The sequence below is a fragment of the Primulina huaijiensis genome, chromosome 3, assembly GCF_012295235.1.
Source record: "Primulina huaijiensis isolate GDHJ02 chromosome 3, ASM1229523v2, whole genome shotgun sequence".
In the NCBI taxonomy this organism is placed as follows: domain Eukaryota; kingdom Viridiplantae; phylum Streptophyta; class Magnoliopsida; order Lamiales; family Gesneriaceae; genus Primulina; species Primulina huaijiensis.
In genome coordinates, this window is record NC_133308.1 from 21,238,831 (window position 1) to 21,259,905 (window position 21,075).

The 21,075-nt window shown below is 33.7% G+C and overlaps 2 protein-coding genes across 6 annotated transcripts; one reads left to right on the plus strand and one right to left on the minus strand.

Annotated features, from left to right (window-relative positions):
- Positions 1–3,746: 3,746 nt before the first annotated feature.
- Positions 3,747–21,023, minus strand: LOC140973679 (homeobox-leucine zipper protein HDG11-like). 5 transcript variants are annotated; one of them, XM_073436654.1, is made up of 12 exons: positions 11,721–11,823; positions 11,116–11,184; positions 8,523–8,637; positions 7,552–7,669; positions 7,264–7,455; positions 6,631–7,068; positions 6,425–6,517; positions 6,133–6,342; positions 5,119–5,302; positions 4,756–5,024; positions 4,549–4,638; positions 3,748–4,277 (listed from the first exon to the last, which is right to left on the minus strand). In XM_073436654.1, the coding sequence occupies exons 3-12, from the start codon at positions 8,633–8,635 to the stop codon at positions 3,891–3,893; spliced, it is 2,094 nt and encodes a 697-aa protein (XP_073292755.1). In that variant the 5' UTR covers positions 8,636–8,637; positions 11,116–11,184; positions 11,721–11,823; the 3' UTR covers positions 3,748–3,890. The 5 variants fall into 5 exon arrangements, with proteins under 5 accessions (XP_073292756.1, XP_073292758.1, XP_073292755.1 ...); XM_073436656.1 differs by lacking the exon at positions 11,721–11,823 and adding an exon at positions 11,571–11,592; XM_073436658.1 differs by having other exon boundaries at positions 3,751–4,274.
- LOC140973680 (uncharacterized) lies at positions 12,541–16,717 on the plus strand. The gene is made up of 7 exons (XM_073436659.1): positions 12,541–12,909; positions 14,093–14,255; positions 14,569–14,769; positions 14,838–15,083; positions 15,356–15,503; positions 15,765–15,993; positions 16,073–16,717. The coding sequence occupies exons 1-7, from the start codon at positions 12,573–12,575 to the stop codon at positions 16,408–16,410; spliced, it is 1,662 nt and encodes a 553-aa protein (XP_073292760.1). The 5' UTR covers positions 12,541–12,572; the 3' UTR covers positions 16,411–16,717.
- Positions 21,024–21,075: the final 52 nt, after the last annotated feature.

The window sequence follows — 21,075 nt, forward strand, 5'->3', positions numbered from 1 at the left end:
TGCTCAAATAAATGATGGATACACCAAAGGCGATCGGACGACGAAGCATACATCCCAAAAGTTTTTATTCACTCATGATTTGCATAAAAGATGTGACATTGAAGTCCAAAAAATTCGTTCAAGCGATAATCTTGCGGATCTTTTCACAAAATCATTCCATATATCAATTTTTGAGAAATTGGTATAAAAGATCGGAATTTGGTGATTTAGAGATTTCAAGTGATGCTTGCAACATGGAGAGTTAATCCAAACTGCATTCTTTTTCCCTTGTCCATGATTTTTCCCACGTGGCTTTCATGACAATGTTTTTAATGAGGCAATTAAGCAACAACGAAAGATGTCATACTCTTTTTCTTCACTATGTTTTTATACCATTGAGTTTTTTTAGTAAGATTTTAATAAGAGACATCCGTCGAATGACATCCAAGGAGGACTGTTGCAATATTATGGATGCCAACATAATCAAATAATTTAGTGACCTGAGAAAATCATAATCAAATCTTCGGGAAATGGTAATATCATAGTTACCATATCTGGGATTTTTGTACCTATAAATACGTCACCATGTAATCTTTTTAACATAATAAATTTTACTTGTCTTTTCATTTTGGTTATTCTTTTGCATTTTTCTACAACAATAATAATCATTTTTATTTATCATTTTATTGACCTCACGTCACACATGAAATCTGTAAAGTGGCACTGACATACTCTCTAATTGAGCTTGATTATAAAATCAATCATGAGATAAATAAGTTAAACGTTTTTTTTTACGGTTAACACTTGTAATTATTGCAAAGCCAAGATGTCCTTAGTTACAAGATGAATCAACCACAAGGGAAAATCTCCAGTCTCCCATACAACTTGAGAGTTGGAAGAAATAACAAAAGCAGCTATCGAATGGGCAATCACATTTGCCGATCGACAAACATGAAAAAGTGAAGTGCTATTCCAAGAATTCAATAGAAGTTTGATATCTGTAGCAATGAAACCTGAATAGCCGAGGTTCTCTTCCGGCCCTGTGACTGCTTGCACCGCAAGGAGAAAATCTGAGGCAACTTGATGAATCTGTAAGTTATGCAGTTGAGCCTGATAATCCCGAGTTGCAATATTCATTACCGACGATGGGATATCACCATCGAGCCATTCAAAAGACGAAGAAAGAAATAAAGTCTTTCGTGCTAAGGTGTGTGTCACACCATTGGCCGACCTGCATTGACAGACATGAACGTTGAAACTTCTAACATTGAACGAATTTCCAATGCCAATTTGTCGTCTGCTCCCAGCTTGACACTAGTAATATTCACTGCTCCAATCGCATCAAGGCAGTTCGAAAAAATGCATACATTAACGAACTCAATCTGCAGACAAAAATCCATACCGCAACGGATTGTCATTAGCTCTGCACCTACAACCGAACCTGGACATTGTATAGAACAAGATTTCGTCCCACACACCAAACCTTGAGCATTTCGCACCACTAAACATCAAAGCTTGCATCGAGATCTAATCTGAACTGATTTTGTCACGATCATGTGCCAATAGACTGAACCAACATGAGCCTTGACTCATATCCATGCACCACTACTGGTCGTAGCTCATGCTGGACCATCCTTACGACCCATGACCAGTAGTGGTGAATGGGTATGGGCCAAGGCTCATGTTGGTTCAGCTTATTGACCCATAATCGTTACAGATTTGGTAGTGAAGGTGTCCAAGAAGATCCCGCTGGATGCTGGACGTTAGCATCAACAGTAGCCCACACGTTACTATATTTTCTGATATTATCATGCATAGCTAAAGGCCAATAAACATGAATTGTATGTTTCTGCCCCGAGGAATCATGTGTTATCTCACAAATCTCATGCCAAATTTCCCAACATAGTATCACAAAATATTCAAACTCCTCTTGTTTAAAAATCTTCAATAGATATAAAGCACAGTCCAAAGAGGAAAATTCCCGAAGTGTTTTTAAGAAATACCAAAATGGAGTACTTTTCCATATGATTCTAGCACTCGGACAAAACAAAAGACAGTGGCTAGAAGAAGCATAATGAAACTTGCATAAAGAGCACATACAATCTGTCAAGACATGATGAGATGACAAGTTTACCGCTATAGGAATGCGATCTCGAGAAGCACGCCATAAGAAGATACGTAATTTGGGTGGGATACGTAGCTGCCAGATTATATTCCACCAAGACTGATTTGGATGGATGGATTGAAATGGGGGGGGAACAAAACTGTTTCTTTCCATATGCTATTCGTCCTTAACTGAATATTTTCCATTATTGCTCCCTACCCAGAATCTAATATCATCACCACCTCGTTGATTTAATAGAATATCAAGAATTGCTCCGGTTTCATGAGATGGAAAAGTCTGTCGCACTGCTGCCTCATCCTAAACCCCTGAATTTTTTTATGAATATACTCACTCTCGTACCGTCGTCAGGAAGATTATTTGCACGAATTTGAAATGCATGAATATCCGGGATCCAAGGATCAGATTTGGCTATAATGTTTTGTTCATTACCCACTCGCCAACATAACCTTTTCTTAATAAGATCCCGACTCCTTAATAAAGATGGCCAAATCTATGACTGATTGTTCCCCAACACAGCCTGCATGATATCAACGTGTTTAAAATAATGTGCCTTAAGAATTCTCGTCATCAGTGACTCGGTATTGAATTATACTCCAAACTTGTTTAGCTAACAAAGCTTTGCATAACCAATCCCAACTCATCAAGTGCATTCCCCGTTTACCATTCTTATCTTGCCACCAAAATTTTGCACACAACCGCTCCAAATCCTGACAAATACTAACCGGCATTATAAAGCATGACATAACATAGAAAGGGATTGCCTATAGAACAGCTTCGCATAGAAAAGATTTTTGTGGACAAACCTTTAATTCTCTATTTTAGTCTCTCCCGTAAAAATCCAAATTGTAGTCTTTTATTCCGCAAAGAAAGTGTTGGTAAGGCAAGATAAATTTCATGACCCTTAAGCACCGACACCGAGAGAACACCCGCAATTTCTTCAGATGTTTGAGAGGATGTATTCGGACTAAAGGTGAGTGCAGATTTGTCAAAATTAACTATCTGCCTGGACGCTTTCTCATAAACCTGGATACATCGACATATAAGCTATCCTCCCAAGTTGCCCGGAAAAAAGTTATAAATTGTTATAAGTAAAATTATTCTCAACTAATGAGATATTGATGTTTAACCAAAGAAGTGATAATATAAGTTGTATATATGATGTAGATTAACATGTTGATTTACACAAAGTACTCAGACAATGTCAAATATATAGTAAACCACTTGGATAATGTTGTTGATTGACACAAAATAACATATAATTATAGTAAAGAGAATCAAATTCCCAGCTTTCCTTGGCTGATTTATTGTCTAAACAAAATGTAACCAAAAAGGAAAAAATACCCAAAATCCTGCCGGTTTTGACAACTGTCTTATTTGGTTTTAGGGTGTCCCAATATACCAGAAATGACATCTTATACTGCATCAATTTATTATAACATTGTAATCATAATCTGTTACATGAATAAAATATATGTTAGATTGTGTGTGGGATAATTAAATTATAAAAATATTAATGAGGAATCCACCATTCTCAATAAATGAAAACAATGAATTTAATTCAAATTTTTTTACTCAAAAATGCTAAAATGAAATGCACATACATTGCACGTTGAATACACTTAAAAAAACCAATAAACAGAGAGAACACGGTGGTAAAAACTCTATTTGCGTAAAACATGAACAAGAATTACTTTCCAAAGATGTGAAACTTGATAAGATATTGTAAAAGGTAAAAAAAAAAAACAAAAACAAAAACAAATATAACAGTCTAAAAGTTTTAAGTACGTCACTCCACATCTGAACAATCGAGAGCCGTCTTTATCTTCTGAATTGTTGTGCTCAAAAGGGCATGCACATTAGATATAGTCTCCATATTCAGTTCCCTTGGGCGTGTGCCGTAGCACATTAATATTTGAAAAGCAACAGTCAAGAGTGAACCTCTGGATCTGCTCTTACTCGAACTGGAAGACGCTCCAACTCCATCATCAGTACAACCATCCGTAGAAATAACGAAACCAGATGGAAGTATTGGAATCTTGGCCATGTTCTCTCCATTCACAGCAGCAATGACAGATGGTAATTCTATTGGGGCATATATCACCATCGCTCCGAGAGGGTCAATGCAACTCTCTTGCAGAATCAACATGTTGCTCTCTTCGGGTACATATGGCTGCTATGCAATCAACATTGTTTCAAAATAATGAATATTTTCATTGATAGAGATATTGTGCTAATTATGCGCAAATAAGATTTATGGTAAATGTTAAAATGAAATATTCTCATCAGTGCGGCCAAAATGTCACATATGTTGCACAAAAACTGCATGACAGTTAAGGTAAATGTTAAAAATGAAATATTCTCATCAGAACAACATTATTTCTAGATGCACAACACTCGGAACTTCAAGAAATTATATAGCACCCTAGACAAGAAGAGAAAGTAACCTGAATGATGGAGACACAATTTCCAGGATGCGTCCCAGTTGAGATGTGTGCAATCTCATTGGAAATATTTCCATTAGACAGGGCATCCCACTGCATGAAAAATACATATAATCTTTCAGCCTTACTAGAAAATGAAATCATTTCAAGAAAAATAAAACATGATGCGACTATTAAGAACCCAAAAGAAAAACTAGTAAGATTAAACACCTGAGCTCTATTTTTCTCATCTTTGAAGAAATCAAAGAGAGTTTCATATGAAAGGGGAAGCCAAAGAGAGGTCGCAGCACTCAAAATCAGACCATTAGGCATCCCTTGTACAGTGCTTCTATGGAGCGAGACCCGCACTCCACTGTTATTCGATGCTGACGAGTGGGAAAAATCTAGTCTATCTGAAAAGCTCAATTCTTCACAAAAATTCTTGACCATTCTATGGCAAAGATTCATCAAGTTCCTTCGGCCTTCAGGCAAGCCAATAACTGAATGAAGAAGAAAAACATATATCACTTCATGCTCAATTTCCAAAATCATAAACCCTGACATTATGGGTGATAGAATGATATATTATTATACCCCCTTCAAGGGCATGCTTATGTGTCATAGTTCGCCCCACTGAGAATGCAATCCTCTCGCACATCCTTTGAAGGGTAACAACCCACCTTGTAGCTCCATACGCTTGACAATTACATAATAAATCTCTATACAAGCGATGGGTCAATGATTTATCGTCCACTTCGACATGCTCAATCCATGTAATCTATCAAGAAAACAAATGCTTTTAGATATTCCATTTGGTCATCAAAATGTGCAATGGACGTGCAAACAGTGGGATGAGCGACTTCCAGAAGAGACAGTATGTCTTATTTATGACATCTTTTCAGGCTGACCACATTTGGATCAACTACTTGATTTACAAGCATTGGTATGCTATCTAGTGAATTTTTGGGCGGTGAACTCTTGTTACACTCTTTAGTAAAAAAATTGCAGCAATTTTTTAAAAGAACAGAAAAAACAAATTTTAATTTGTAAAAAATAAATGTATAACTACAAAAAAATGAAGAAGATAATGTGAGGAACATAAATTTTAATTTCGAGAATTTCTTCAATTGAACGAAGAAATAAAACTAGTCTGATACGTGAAAAAATATAAAATTCTAAACATTTGCTAATATAATATACATAATGTTGATTAATTTTTAGGTATAGAAAACGCACCATTTGATTTAACTTATACTGAAGAGGTAATTTTTTTCTTTAAAGTGAGATGAATAATAAATAATGTAAAAACTATATGCTGAATTTGAAGAGGACAAAAATTTCATGGCTTTCCCAAATGTGAATCGGTCTAAAATGCCTAATATTAAAAAAGAAGTGAAATCAAGTTTTAAAAACTTAATGCATCTTTATTAATACAAATAAAATAAAGTTTTCAAGCAGTCAATATGTGGTTACACGAAAAATTCTTTTTTTTTAAGATATGCACTTTAAGTAGCATTCCTCATTTATGCTGGTTATCATCATCTTTATGCAGACAAAAACAACAATCAAACCATAATAATCAATCTAATAACATTGCATAGAACTCACATTAGATTTTCCATTTGAAATATCTTCAATCATACATCCCGAAGGAAACTTCCGAGGGTTAGTTGGAGCGGCATCTTCAAACTGTTTGATGAAATCATAGGATACATCGACCAGAATCCAAGTTCTTGAGTTAAGCTGTCGGCAGTAGCGAATAAAATTGAATTCCCGAGGAGCCACAAGAGGTGACAAAACGTGTATTTTTCCATACATCTGCACAAACGTAATCATATATAAACCTCGGAATGTCTTACTCTTTGCTAGCACATAGAAAAATTGCTCTTTAAATCTTTACCAAATTCAGAGAGCCACCAAACTCTCCAGTATCAATCACTTCAATGGTCCCTGCTTCGTTGATAATAGTAGGAAATAAATCCTTCCATTTATTCTGGAATGTTAACAAAGCAGATTTGTGCTTGAAAGCAGGAAGTAGCATATAATAATAATGATAAAAATAGTTCGCATAGCATGTTGGAAAAAGAGAGCAAACAAAGTTTATACCGAATCAAGAAGCATTTCAATTAAATGTGTTGCAGCAACTGCCACCATGCCTGAATCTTTTGAAGATTCAATCCGAGCACTTGCAGTTTTCAAATGATTTGCCTTTGGAAAAAGCTTATAATAACTATCGTGATGTATAAGAGATCTCCCATCTGTGGCAGACTTGATCCACACAGGCTCTTTCAGGTGTAAAAGCTCCACAAGCTCATCCATGGCAGAAGCAGCTATCCCAATAATGAGAGATTTTTCGACCTTCTCTATTTCACTTAAGTGCAGCTGTGATGTCGGATCCTGTAATTTCCATGGCGTTTGTTCACGATCAAGAGCAGCAGTGACACCCATTTCGTCACCAACTGAAAGATTTCCAGGCGTCTCTAAAAAGGACCCAATTCCAGGAGGAGGAATGGCTAGTTTTTGCTTGTCAATCAAGCGTCTATGCTGCAAAAGTTGGCAAAAAACATTTAAGAAATGTTCCAAATAAACATCTAAATAGGTAATACTAGAGCTTGCATTAAGAAACAATTAGCTTGATCAAGTAACATTAAAGTGCAAAGTCTCTGGATATTGTACAGTTTAAATAGAAAATTTTAATTACTTTCTGAGAAAAACGAAAAATTGATTGGCAATGATCACCTCTTCTGTCAATAGTACATTTTCTATCTTCAACCTCTGTAACACACTATGTTTCTCTTCTTCCCCAAGAGTTGAATCTATACAAGACTGACAAAGGCCCTTTCTTAGTACCTCCTGCATTGCGAGATTCTCGCTGCGAAATCTTTCATTTTCAGACCGGAGGGCATTGTTTTCAGCTCTATCATTTTGCGCCTAAAAAATATTTCTTTGAATTACCACATTGAATATGAAACCTGAGACTTAACACATTTGCGAAAAAATTTGTTCTACATAAAAACTGTTTAGCACCTTTGTCTGAGTCCTTTTATTTTGAAACCAGAACTTTATTTGCATAGGGTCGAGACTTAGTTCCCTGCTCAATTGCTGCCTTTGGTTCTCATCTGGGTGGGGGCATTCCTTAAAAAAACTGCATTCAAATCATCAGCACCAAAGAACCTTAAAACAAAAGTATGAAGAAAGGTGAAAATATTCTAAAGATAACCGATAAAGTTAGAAAGTCAAGAAACTAGCTCAATGTTTCTCAATTCATCAAGAAAGGTTGAAACTAGAGTTCAGATGATAGAACATAGAAATCCTAATTGTCACCCCACCAATTGTTAAATAAAACAATAATTGGAAAATAAGAGTATGTTTCGTTATGCATGTTCACAGAATTTCTGGAAAATGTTTCACAGAAATGTACTTTGAAAAGTTGAGTTAGGTTGTTGTGTATATTTGGTTATCTTTTCTGAATGAGGCGTTTTCTAATTAAGATGTCTTATCTTTTCTTAATTAGTTTATCAGATTATTTATTTTTTTCATTATAGAAGGATAATTTAAAATTTAACAATCAATTATTAGAGTTAAAATGCAATATAATAATATAATGATTTTGCGAAAATGAAATTAAATTACATTTCTATTAAAATAGTTTGAAAATAATATCAGTATATTAGTTTATGTTTTCTGGAAAATGACACATTTCCAAAAAACATAAACAAACATAGCTCATTAGGAATTCACAAATTTCTCCTTGCATTAAAATCCCTCTATTTCAATAAAGAGTTAAAATGATGGAAGATGTGAGAACAAATTTTTCATTATATAATTATTAATAGATATTAGAACCACAACATAGTAAATAATGAACTCATCATGGAATAATAAACAAAAAGGGAAAATAATTTTTTAATTTAATGCATAAGCTGAAATTTACCACATCGATATGGTGAGAAGAAAATATTTGTACTAAAATGCAGGAGTTAAAATTTAATATTTACGCTTCCAGCCGCTGAATTTTTTGCTCAGAGTGCCGTCGATATTGTATCTTCCCCTTTTGCGAGTTGGAGGTTTCTTTGTCACCTGATCCACTTCCTCCTTCAGCAGAATGCATCTCTTTGTTTCAAATGATAAGAAATGTTTTTGATTCCCAGCAGCACAATATCCCCAGGGAAAAATAAGCATAAAAAAATTAATCAGAACAGGAAATATGCTGTCAATAATCATAAAAATGAAAGATGAAAAGGCCTTCAAAATGATTCACATATTTTTTTTATTCTTCTACATTTGTATTCTTTGCTTATGTAAGTTGGAGAAATAATGATGCTGAATGAAAGTGTAGCAAACTAAGATAAACTAAGCTTCAAGAAGTATATATTCTATGAGAAGCGATTAGGAGATAAACAAATTTGTGCAGGTATCATTCAGTTATGAACTAGAACGACTGAGATTTAGCTTGGATGATTTGTCACCTGGATTTCACTTACTTCAACATGGAGTATTGTCCAGATTTATCGCAACGGATTTAAAATGAAATACTTAAGAGAAGATGGAGTAGATAATCAAGATCACTTTAGAGAATTAAAATGTAAGGACACACGTGCTTATGATGCTGTATTTAAAGGTGCTTGCGGAGGACAAACCGCCCAGTATTTATTCACTTCTCTCAAAAGAAGTAGCAATGATTCAATAAACAAATAAGGTATAAAATCGCATTTCAAAAGGAGGGGGAGCATAAAATCGCATCACGATTCCAAATTTATTGGATTATAATGTGGATTAAGGATTAGATTATTCATGCCTCAGATTTGGGCATTAAAATCACAATCTGCCATTCATTAATGAGGATCCTTAATTATCAGGAATGATGACAGATTGCATGAAAATAGATTATTGGTAATTAATAATGAATCAGGAAAAAAAAAGCATTCCTCATCTATCATTACAAGTTCATTTATACAGGAAGATGCAAACAAATTTGTCGCAATTATAATTATATAAATAAGACGTTCTTAGTCTGGAACATCCTTATTTGTAAAAAGGAATATTTGCGGATCAAGTGGGATTAAACTAGCTATTTAATATAAGCGTTTTTTTATCACTACAAGTTCATTTATAGAGGAAGACGCATACAAATTTATTTCAACTATACTCTTATTCTGGAATATTGTTCTCTCTAATTAGGAATGTTTGCGGAATAACTTACTGGGATTAAATGTAGCTAACAATGAACTTTAAGATAATCATTCTCAGAAAGTTCTGTTCTAAGCTGGCCTTTGCATTTGAACTAGAGTCATTAGAATCACAATCTGCTACTAATTAATGAGGATCCTTAATTATCAGGAATGATGACAGATTCCTTGAGAATAAATTAATGTTAATTAATAGAGAATAAACTAAAAGTATTCAACATCTATCATTACAAGTTCATTTAGACTGGAAGATGCATACAAATTTATCGCAATCATAATTATATAAATAAGACGTTCTTAATCTAGAATATCCTTATTTCTAATAAGGAATATTTGCGGATCAAGTGGGGTTAAACTAGCTATATAATAAGAGCGTCTTGTTTATCATTGCGAGTTCATTTATACAGGAAGGATGCGTACAAATTTATTGCAATTACAACTATATAAACAAAAAGTTTTTATTCCAGAACATCGCTATTTCTCTAATAAGGAATGCCTGCGGATTAAGTGTGTTAAACTTAGCTAGCAATGAATTTTAAAATAATCTCTCATAAAGTTCTGCTCTCCGCTGGCTTTATATTTGAACCAGAGTTATTAGAAAGCATTAATCCAAATAAAAGGGCAATCTTGTCATGTTACGTGTCTGCCATTGTATGCCATTTTTTATACAAGAGATTTCACATATCCAACACACATTTTTCTATGTCATCTGGGTTTATCTATCTTATACAACAAATTTATCAAGCAAAGTCAAGGCTTTTCTGAGAATACACCGCTTGCAAGAATTTCAATGATCAGTGTTCCCTCACAAAATTACTGTAAATTAACTATCGGGTACCACCTATACCGACAAGAACACTACACTTGCAATAATGTTTGAATATATTTTAAGACCGACTATCGACATATAAACATTTTCAGACATCGCTGTCCACTTTTTCCAAATTGAGACAATTTTTCTTCAGAGACCAATAAATCAAAACAAAAACCTTTCCACCATTATTTTAGGTCTTAGCTTCATTTTGCACATTTCTTAAAAAGTTCTTGCTACTCTATCCATTTTTTCAAATTTAAAAAATAAATAGGTATAGTAGTCCTTGAACAGATAGTCTTAATACTTAAGAAAAAAGCATTGCTATTAAAACCACCTTTTTTTGGAGAAGATATTAAAACCACCTTACCTTTAATCAATCTCGGAAGTCGGAACTTTTGTGCAATCTGATAATGATGCCATTCACTCGAAATTCCCAAATATAAAAGGCCACGCAGAGGTATTTTCAAATATGTTCATCCATAGATTTAATGACACTAACAATTTTACAATTATTAAGCAATTCACATATTCCTATAGCAATGCAGATATCCTATCCTTTGTCAACACAAAAATTAAGTAGCTCTTTACCAATCTATCATGTGACCTCCATTCTCAGTTCCACTTCAAGGAAAGCCTCATAATGGGTTATTGCTGCACCTGTGTATGAGCAATAATTCTTTCTAAAGTAAGACATCACTTTCGGAATTATCTACAAAGATTCAAGTTACATACTTAAATTTTTTTCATCTCATTTATACTGCACTGCATATTATATCACAGAATTAACACCATATCTGAGACCTTACTACAGTTTGCAGCGAAAAATTCAAAATCCTGCATAATACGTGCATTCTCACAAAATTATTCATAGGAAACTGAATAGAAGCTAAAAAATAACAGCAAATAAAGATTTTAAAGCCTCTTGCTATGTAATTTTCAAAAAACAGGAAATCCATAAGGTTTTTCTAACTTTTCAGCTAGTTTGTATTAATCCCAAATCGTGTTTTTTTTTCCCATTTGTTCTGCCAAAGTCATCATTTTACCTGAAAAACAAAGGAGTCTACAATTTACAAATATCCATACTGCAGACGGCAGAGGACTAAGAATATGGCTTTTTAATTCAAATTTTAAGACACTCCCTGACTCGATACAATGCAGGTAATTTTTCCGAAAATTGCTCAATCGAATCTCACCGTTGGCCAAATTTCTTCTCCAGACTGAATATGAAGAGGCACGACATAAGCGGAACCCGAAAATTTCGATCCTTGGCTGTGTAATGTTATCTATTAAATTTTTAAACACAAACCATTTTCCCGAGAATGTGTCACAAGTATATTTTATATCCGACCTGTTCTATTAAAAAAAATATATATTATTTTATGATAAAATACTTTTTTAAAAAATATAAACTGAAGCAACTCGTCTCACATAAATTGTTGTATTGTAGATTTACGTTTTTAAAAAAAATTGGAAGAAAAAGTCAAAAAAACCATAAATTTATGTTTTTGTAAAAGTAAAAATGCTTTTTCACATTTTTTAAGAAAACAGTTTTTTTTTAAAAAAAAATCTATTTGACTTTCAAAAAATATAGTATTTGAAAGAAATTTGTGATGAAATTTGAGACTAAATTACATATGAATTTTTGTAACGGAATTTAAACCCACCTTATTTCTGTAAGATAGATTTGCTATGGAAATCTGTTTCATTTTTAAGTATGTCTCTTGTGAGACGGTCTCAAAGATCTTTATATGTGAGACCGGTCAATCCTATCGATATTCACAATAAAAAATAATATTTTTACTATAAAAAGTAATTATTTCTCATTGATGACCCAAATAAGATATCTGTTTCACAAAATACGACTCGTGATATCGTCGCACACAAGTTTTTACTTTATTTTTTATAATATAATAATAATTATTATAATTATTTTGTAAAAAGTTTTCCCTCGGAAACTAATTAATTTTATTTTCGTAAGCGAAAGTTGGGCCTTCGACTGATTGGGTCCAATACACTCTCGGTTCCAAGAAGCCGCTCGCGTGCATATGTTACCTGCGCCGCTGTTGAATATGATCTCAAAGCCGACGACATGGCGCCGCCGTCGATTTCCCGTGCAGCGTCTTCTCCTCCTGATTGCATTGTTCGCCACTCTGGGCATTGTGATTCTCGGTATAAAGTCCGTTGATCCATCTTCGCCGATTCCTGGTAACAATAACACTCTAGGAATCTCTGCCTTGAATATGACGATAAATTTTGTGAAACAAATTAACATTACAAAGAAATGCGCGACGGTTGAAGAAATGGGTGAGATCTTCGGCAGAGGATATGCCGAGGAAAGTCTTAGAGTGAGAAGAATCATTCAAGCTCACTTCGCTCTTAATGGTACGCTCGTTTTTCCCCCACTTTTACGCGTTTCTCAGTGGTAGTTGACGTGTTGAGTCCTGGAATTCGTTGCCTAAATGATGCAGTTAACCAGTCGTGTTTTTTATATGTCTTACACAATTCACGTACTAGGATTTGGGTTCTCTTTTTTAATTTGCCGTGAGTAGGAGATGCAATTTCGATTGAAATTTGGGATGTAAGTAATTGAGCTTTGCTTCTTTATTTGATAGCAATGACTCGTCTCCAAGAAAGCATATTTAGATTGAAGATGACCAAATGGTGATGGAATATAGTCTATGGGTAACTGTAAATGCCGTATATAGTTTGATATCATAAATTTGGACTCATTACAGTGAGTTACATTCAGTGCAGAGCTATCGAAGGAAGTTAGGAAGTTAGTATGTGTTATTAGAGTTCAAGATTAGTTGAGTAGTTTGTTAAATCACTTAGTTTGCTACTTAGAGTTAATTATTATTTATTAAATATCAATGATTGTTGATGAATAACTATCTCCTAGTAACTAACTAACTGAGTGATTAACTAACCGAGTGATTAACTAACCAATCAACTAATCTTGAACATAATTTGTTGTTCATCGATTAATCAATAATATTGTACGTCAATCTTTTTATATACAAGCACTGGTATTTGATGAATAATCAACTCCAAGTAACTAACTAATCAAGTAACCTTGAACCCTAACATTATTTTTTTAGAAATATTTGTTATTCATCGCTCAGCCAATAATAGTGTATTCAGTCTTTTTATGTACAGGCACTGGTATTTGATAAATATCTAACTCGAAGTAACTATGTAAATGAGTGATCAACTAATCTTGAACTCTAATATGTATTGCAAATATTTGACCGTTATTTTTCCTTGATTCTCTTAGTTGTTAATTCATAGAGAAGATGATGATTAGTCGTGGGGAACATACTTTATACATCTGCTAAGCGATAGAAATGGTGTTTTGTCAAGACAAAATTCTACTAGACAAATTTTACTTGTTGCATTAACTATTTCTATGATTCATCAAAACAGTCTATTTCTTTAGAGTTTAGTCGCTGATACGGACTTCTATTTTCACTGACTGAATTAATGTCAGCTGAAATGGTGATATTTGATTATTGTTGGAATAAGAAAACTCAAAAGATTTTGGTAATATGAAACCTATATTATTCAGGTGCTTTAACAGTGAGAGAACTTCCTCAACATCAATTCTGCAAGCATGGTTTTGTTATTGGAAAGGCGTCAGAAGCCGGCTTGGGTAATGAAATGTACAAGATCTTAACTGCTGCTGCCGTTAGTGTGATGTTGAACAGATCACTGATAATTGGGCAAACCAGGCATATACTGGTTCTCTCTCAAGCCTTTCTTTCTGCCTTGGATTTTGGATATGTGCTTCTTCTTCTTCTTCTTCTTCTTCTTCTTTATTTTTATTGACTATAACCTTTTGATTCTTGCTTACAATTTTTAAAACTCCAAGTAAACTGTATGGTCCCGGGAGGTGGATCTTGTTATGGTTTGGTGAATGGATTGATCATTAGATCTCTAAGATCTTTAGATTTATTGGACATTTTCCTTGTCTACATATTTGAAAATCGTTAGCGGCCCATGATGATTTATTTAAACTAATTCAGTATGTCTTCTAAAATTTAGGGGTAAATACCCTTTCGGTGATTACATCTCTTATTCCAACCAAACCTTTACAATGAAAGAAGTAAAGCATCTGTGGAGAAAGAATCATTGTCTGGCAAAGTATGGGAGGCATCTTACAATGAGGATTGATGATTTTCAGAAGCCAGCATTGACAAATGTTCTCTGCAGTAATTGGAGGAAATGGCAAGAACCAATCATATGGTATTGTAAAATATGCAGTAATTCTTGGAAAATACGCATATAATTATTATTAAATAATGTTCCATTAGGTTTCAAAATGCTACAGATGCTGTGGCTGCACAGTTTTTCTTAAAGAACGTACATCCTGAAATGAGGGAAGCATCCTCTTATCTATTTGGGAGCCCAGAAGATCTTCAACACAGGGCTAATGTGTTCGGAGAATTAATGAGGATTTTAATCTTTCCTTCCAAAAATATTGAGCGGGCAGTAAATTGGGCTCTTAATGGCAGTCAGGATCCTGATATTGTACTGCACATGCGGATGATGATGAATAGGTAATACAGCCCAATAATTCAGGAGGGAAATGGTATTGTAAGATTTACTACTTATCCACTTTTCTTTTCATGGATCAAAGAACTAACTTTTTTCTATATTTATTATCTTACAAAAATTAAAGGATTTGTTTACGCTCACCAAGATGTATATGATTTGGTTTTCTTTATTCATGGAATAGAATCATGTTGCACGAGATAAGTCACATAATTGTTAACATTGTACCTTATGGCTTTTGGTAGAGAAATGATGGATTTTTCCCCAATTTTTTCAGGTCAGTGAGAGCAAGACAAGCAGCCTTGGACTGTGTGAAAAAAACTGCTAATGATATTTCAATGATTCCGAGACCTAAGTTGGTTTTGGTTACAGATACCCCTTCTCTGGTGAAAGACATCGTACCAATTTTAGAGGAATTTACGGAAGTAATTATCTCTTCTTTTATTGCTATGATAATCATATTCTTCTCAGAGGCATGTTAATTTATTGTAATATTACGGTAAAGTAAAATCGCAATGAGGCCTGAATGTCGATGTACTTTTTGAAATGAGAAATCTTTTAGGTTGTTATATGCTTCCCATGTTAGCGTGCATACTTTGGTTTCTAATAATATTTAGGACATACTTGCACTATGTCATGCGAATAATTATACACATTCCTGAACCTTGTTGAACTTTCCCTTTCAGGTTGTTCATTTTGATTACAAAAATTTCGAGTTAAATATTTCTGGTAACAATCAGTTAAACAGCTCATCTTTTAGAGTAAAGGACTGGGGTCCAGCACCCAGATGGGTAGCCTTCGTTGATTTTTTTCTGGCATCACGTGCTAAATATGCTGTAATTTCTGGAGCTCATCGACGGGTTGGGACAACCTATATTCAATTGATTGCAGAACTTGCAGCTGCTTATAGACTAGGTAATTGCCTTTCATTTCGAATTCTGTCTATCAGAGACATATTCTCATCATTAGTTTCTTCCTCTACACCTGCCTGCAGATGAAAATACCTCTAGCCATTCTGTCCTTAGATTCTTTAGCAGCTTCCAAAGTACTTTGCTTTCAGAGGGTTTGAAGAATCAGGTTGGATGGGGGCATGTATGGAACAGATTTGCTGGTCCACTAAGTTGTCGCAGCCGCTCCAATCAATGTGCTTTAACGCCTATTCTTGCCCCTGCTTGGTGGGATGGACTTTGGCAATCCCCTATTCCACGTGACATACGGAGGATGGAAGCATATGGCATCAAGCTCTCGGGGTTTGGAACATTTTATGATGACTACCTAAATCACTTTTGTCGCACGAGGAAGACTCCGGTGGTTTCTGTCCCTCTTATTTGAGTATTGGAGTACTTCGAGTGTTTGTTGTGCATTAACATATTCACTATTGTACTTCTCTTCGACGCCGTCGCCCGTGGTCATGCTGAGTCTAAAGCCAACACCTCTCAATTGCTTCACAAAGGATCGTGTTTCTCCTTTGTGTAAGTCCCATGCTTCTCCAAGTCATGCACGGGACACGACTAGGTACACCTGCATATATGTACTTAGTTCTAAAATTGTTTTTTAACAGTAATTGATTTTGTTCTACGATTATTTTCTACAGTCTATCTGCTTCAATCTTCGACATATAAATAAGTTAGTTTTTCTAATATGTTTTTTTTATTTGTTAAATTCATTAAGAAAAAAACTAAAATTGATAATCGCATACTATACTGATAAATTAATGTTTTTATTCTTATAAAAAATTGTTTTTCTAATGAATTTCGAAAAGCTGCCATAATTTACTATTGCATATATGATAATTGATTTTCCTTGTTTTATATTAAAAATTGTAATATAATAATCATTTTTATTTATAATTTTATTGATATTATTTGGTGTATTAAATTATTACAATTAATATATGGTACCGATTAAACAGTACTCGGATATTATTATTAATTAGCAAAAACTTGTGTGATACGATCTTACAGATCGTATTTTGTTAAACAGATTTCTTATTTGGGTCATTCATGAAAAAATATGCTAAGAGAATTATTTTTTATGTTAGTATTTTATTGCGAATATCGGTAGAGTTGATTCGTCTCACAGATAAAAATTTATTCTTATTAATTATATTAATGATTTATAATACAGAGTGGGGTTGAATAATCTTAATATCCATATATAATGTTATAGAATAAATTTTTTTGGGTATGTGCAATATTGGATGTGCAGACGGTAGGATGAGCTACTTCCATTATGACAGCTTTCATGCTGACCAAATTTTACACGGTGAACTCTTGGTACACTCCTTGGTAAAAAATTGCATTAGTTTTTTAAAGACCAGAATCCAAGTGCTTGAGTTAAGCTTTTCGGCAGTAGCGAATGAAAATGAATTCTGGAGGAGCCACAAGAGGTGACAAAATGTGTATTTTTCCATACATCTCCATGAACGTAATCATATATAAACCTCGAAATTCATTATTTAATGCTAGCACATATAAAAATTGCTCTTTAAATCTTACCAACTTCAGAGAACCACCAAATTTTCCAGTATCAATCACTTCAATGATCCCTGCTTCGCTGAAAATGGTAGGAAATAAATCCTTCCATTTATTCTGAAATATTAACAAAGCAGATTTGTACTTGAAAGAAGGGAAGTAGCATATAATAATAATAATAATAATAATCCGTCAAATATGTTGGAAAAAGAGAGCAAACAAAGTTTATACCGAATCAAGAAGCATTTCAATTAAATGTGTTGCAGCAACTGCCACCATGCCTGAATCTTTTGAAGATTCAATCCAAGCACTCACAGTTTTTAAATGATTTGCCTTTGGAAAAAGCTTATAATAAATATCGTTATGTATAAGACATCTCCCATCTGTTGTGGACTTGAAGTCTTGAACCACACAGGCTCTTTCAGGTGTGAAAGCTCTACAAGCTCATCCAAGACAGTAGCAGCTATCTCGGTAATTAAAGAGTTTTTTAGTCCTTTTATTTTGAAATCTGAGGCTTAAAACATTTACGAAAAAATGTGTTACTACATAAAAATTATTTAGCACCTTTGTCTGAGTCCTTTTATTTCGAAACCAGAACTTTATTTGCATAGGGTCGAGACTTAGTTCCCTGCTCAATTGCTGCCTTTGGTTCTCATCTGGGTGTGGGCAATTCTTAAAAAAACTGCATTCAAATCATCAGCACCAAAGAATCTTTCAACAAAAGTATAAAGAAAGGTGGAAAAATGTCAAGTAGTTTGAAAATAATACGAGTATATTTGTTTCTATTTCTGGGAAATGAAAACATTTCAAAAAGCATAAACAGACATAGCTCATAAGGAACCCCCAAATTTCTCCTCGCATTAAAATCCCTCTATGAGTTAAATGATGGAAGATTGTTATTACATAATTATTGGGAGATATAAAAACTACAACACAATAAATAATGAACTCATCATGGAATAACAACAAAGACGGGAAAATAATTTCAAGTGGCTTATGCATTAAAATGTGTAATCTGAGATTTACCACAACAATATGGTGAGAATAAAATATTTCTACTAAAATACAGGAGTTAAAATTTAATATTTACGCTTCCAGCTGCTGAATTTGTTGCTAAGAGTGCCGTCGATTTTGTATCTCGTCCTTTTGCAAGTTGGGGACTTCTTTGTCACCTGATCCACTTCCTCTTTCAGCAGAATGCATCTCTTTGTTTCAAATGATGAGAAATCTTTTTGATTCCTAGCAGCACAATTTCGCCGGGTCAAAATAAGCATAAAAAATGATTCGGAATAGGAGATATGCTGTCAATAATAAGAAAAATGATGGATGAAAAAGGCCTTTAAAATGGTCCCCATTTTTAAATGCTTCTACGTTTGTATTTCTTTGCTTATGTAAGTTGGAGATATAATGATGCTGAATGCAAGAGTAGCAAACTAGGAGATAAACAGATCTGTGCATGTATCATTCAGTTATAAATAGAAAGACTGAGATTTAGCTTGGATGATTTGTCACCTGTATTTCACTTACTTCAATATGTAGTATTGTCCAGAATTATCTCAACAAATTTCAAGACGAAATAGTTAAAAGAAGATTGAGTGGATAATTTAGATCACTTCAGAGAATTATAACACAAGGATGCACATGCATACGATGCTGCATATAAAGGTGGATGCTGAGGATAAACCTCCAAGTATTATTCAATTCCAAATTTATTGGCTTATAATGTGGATTAAGGAATAGATTATCCACGCTTCGGATTTGGACATTAAAATCACAATCTGCCATTCATTAATGAGGATCCTAATTATCAGGTATCATGAGTATTCCTCATCTATCATTACAAGTTCATTTATACAGGAAGATGCATACAAATTTATCACAATTATAATTATATAAGTAAGACGTTCTTATTCGCCAGACCAAAATAAGCATAAAAAAATGATTCAGAATAGGAAATATGCTGTCAATAATAATAAACCTGACACAGATGAAATGGCCTTTAAAATGGTCCACACATTTTTTTTATGCTTCTCCATTTGTATTTCTTTGCTTATATATGTAAGTCGGAGAAATAATGAAGCTGGATCCAAGTACAACAAACTGAGATAAACTAAGCACTCATCTAGTTCAGAAATCATAAAAGACATGCAAGCATCTAGAAGCATGTAGTCTATGAGAAGCAATTACGAGATAAACAGATATGTGCATGTATCATTCAACTATAAACTAGAAAGATTGGGATTTAGCTTGGACGATTTGTCACCTGTATTTCACTCACTTCAATATGGAGTATTGTGCTGAATTATCGCAATAAACTTTAAAATGAAATATTATGAGAAGATGAAGTAGATAATCAATATCACTTTTGAGAATTATAAAGTAATGATGCACATGCATATGATGTTGTATAAAGGTGAGTTCACAGAACAAACCTTCCAGTATTTATTCACTTCTTTCAAAAGAACCGGCAATGGTTCAATCAATAAGGTAAAAAAGTGCATTTCAAAAAGGGGTGGGGGAATGAAATCGTATAACGATTCAAAATTTATTGGCTCACTATTGGATTAAGGAATATATTATCCATGCTTCAGACATGGACATTAAAATTACAATCTACTATTCATTAACGAGGATCCTTTAAGACATAAAGCAATGAAATAAATTAATGGTAATTACTAGTGAATAAAAAACAAAGTATGCTTGTTATAATTATTGGAATATAGTTTAAGACGACCATAAATCTTAAACATCACTGTCCACCATTTCCAAATTGTGATATTTTTTTTCAGAGGCCAATGAATCAAAACAAAAACCATTTCCACCCCTTATTTTGGGACTTAGCTTCATTTTTCACATTTCTTAAATAGTTACTGCTCGAATAATGCTGATCTACTTTTTAAACCTAAAGAGCTATCTTAGAATCTTTAAACAAATTATCTCTATACTTGGGAAAAAGCGCTAATATTAAAACCACCTCGCCTCTAATCAATCTGGGAACTTTTTTCCAATCAAATGATGTCATTGTTCAAAAATTCCAAAGACAAGAGGATATGCAGAGGTATTTAAGATACATTCATCCATAGATTAAACATACTAACAATTTTACAATACCTAAGCATGAAGCAGTATATTCGCTTTGTTCAACCAAAATCCTCATTTTACCTGAAGAACAAAAAAGCTCACAGATATATGTACTGCAGAGGACTAAAAAAATTGTGTTTCAATTCAAAATTTAAGAAACTCTCTGACTCAATACAACTATACAAGGCATGTAGCTGAAGGCGACTGGCCAATTATTTTTCTTGTAATTTTTTCAAAATTGCACAATCGAATCGAATCTCTCTGCCTTCTATTCAACTGCTCCAATGCATAATAAATTTCTATCAATTAAACTCAATAAATTCTAGTTTCTCCTATTCAACTTACACCAATACTAAGCTCTGAATCAACATAATGAAAAGCAAGGTCCCTATCAGAAAAAACAAGATGAAACACTCGACCACTTGATGTTCAAATATCATTA

Excerpts from the sequence above, each read along its gene's own strand:
- LOC140973680 (XM_073436659.1), top strand. The coding sequence starts at position 12,573 with ATGTTACCTGCGCCGCTGTTGAATATGATCTCAAAGCCGACGACATGG. Across the intron at positions 12,910-14,092 it reads AGCTCACTTCGCTCTTAATG|GTGCTTTAACAGTGAGAGAA; the intron begins GTACGCTCGTTT and ends TATATTATTCAG. Across the intron at positions 15,084-15,355 it reads ATGCGGATGATGATGAATAG|GTCAGTGAGAGCAAGACAAG; the intron begins GTAATACAGCCC and ends CAATTTTTTCAG.
- LOC140973679 (XM_073436655.1), bottom strand. The coding sequence starts at position 8,635 with ATGCATTCTGCTGAAGGAGGAAGTGGATCAGGTGACAAAGAAACCTCC. Across the intron at positions 6,343-6,424 it reads TTGGTGGCTCTCTGAATTTG|ATGTATGGAAAAATACACGT; the intron begins GTAAAGATTTAA and ends ACGTTTGTGCAG. Across the intron at positions 5,303-6,132 it reads TTTCAAATGGAAAATCTAAT|ATTACATGGATTGAGCATGT; the intron begins GTGAGTTCTATG and ends TTTTCTTGATAG.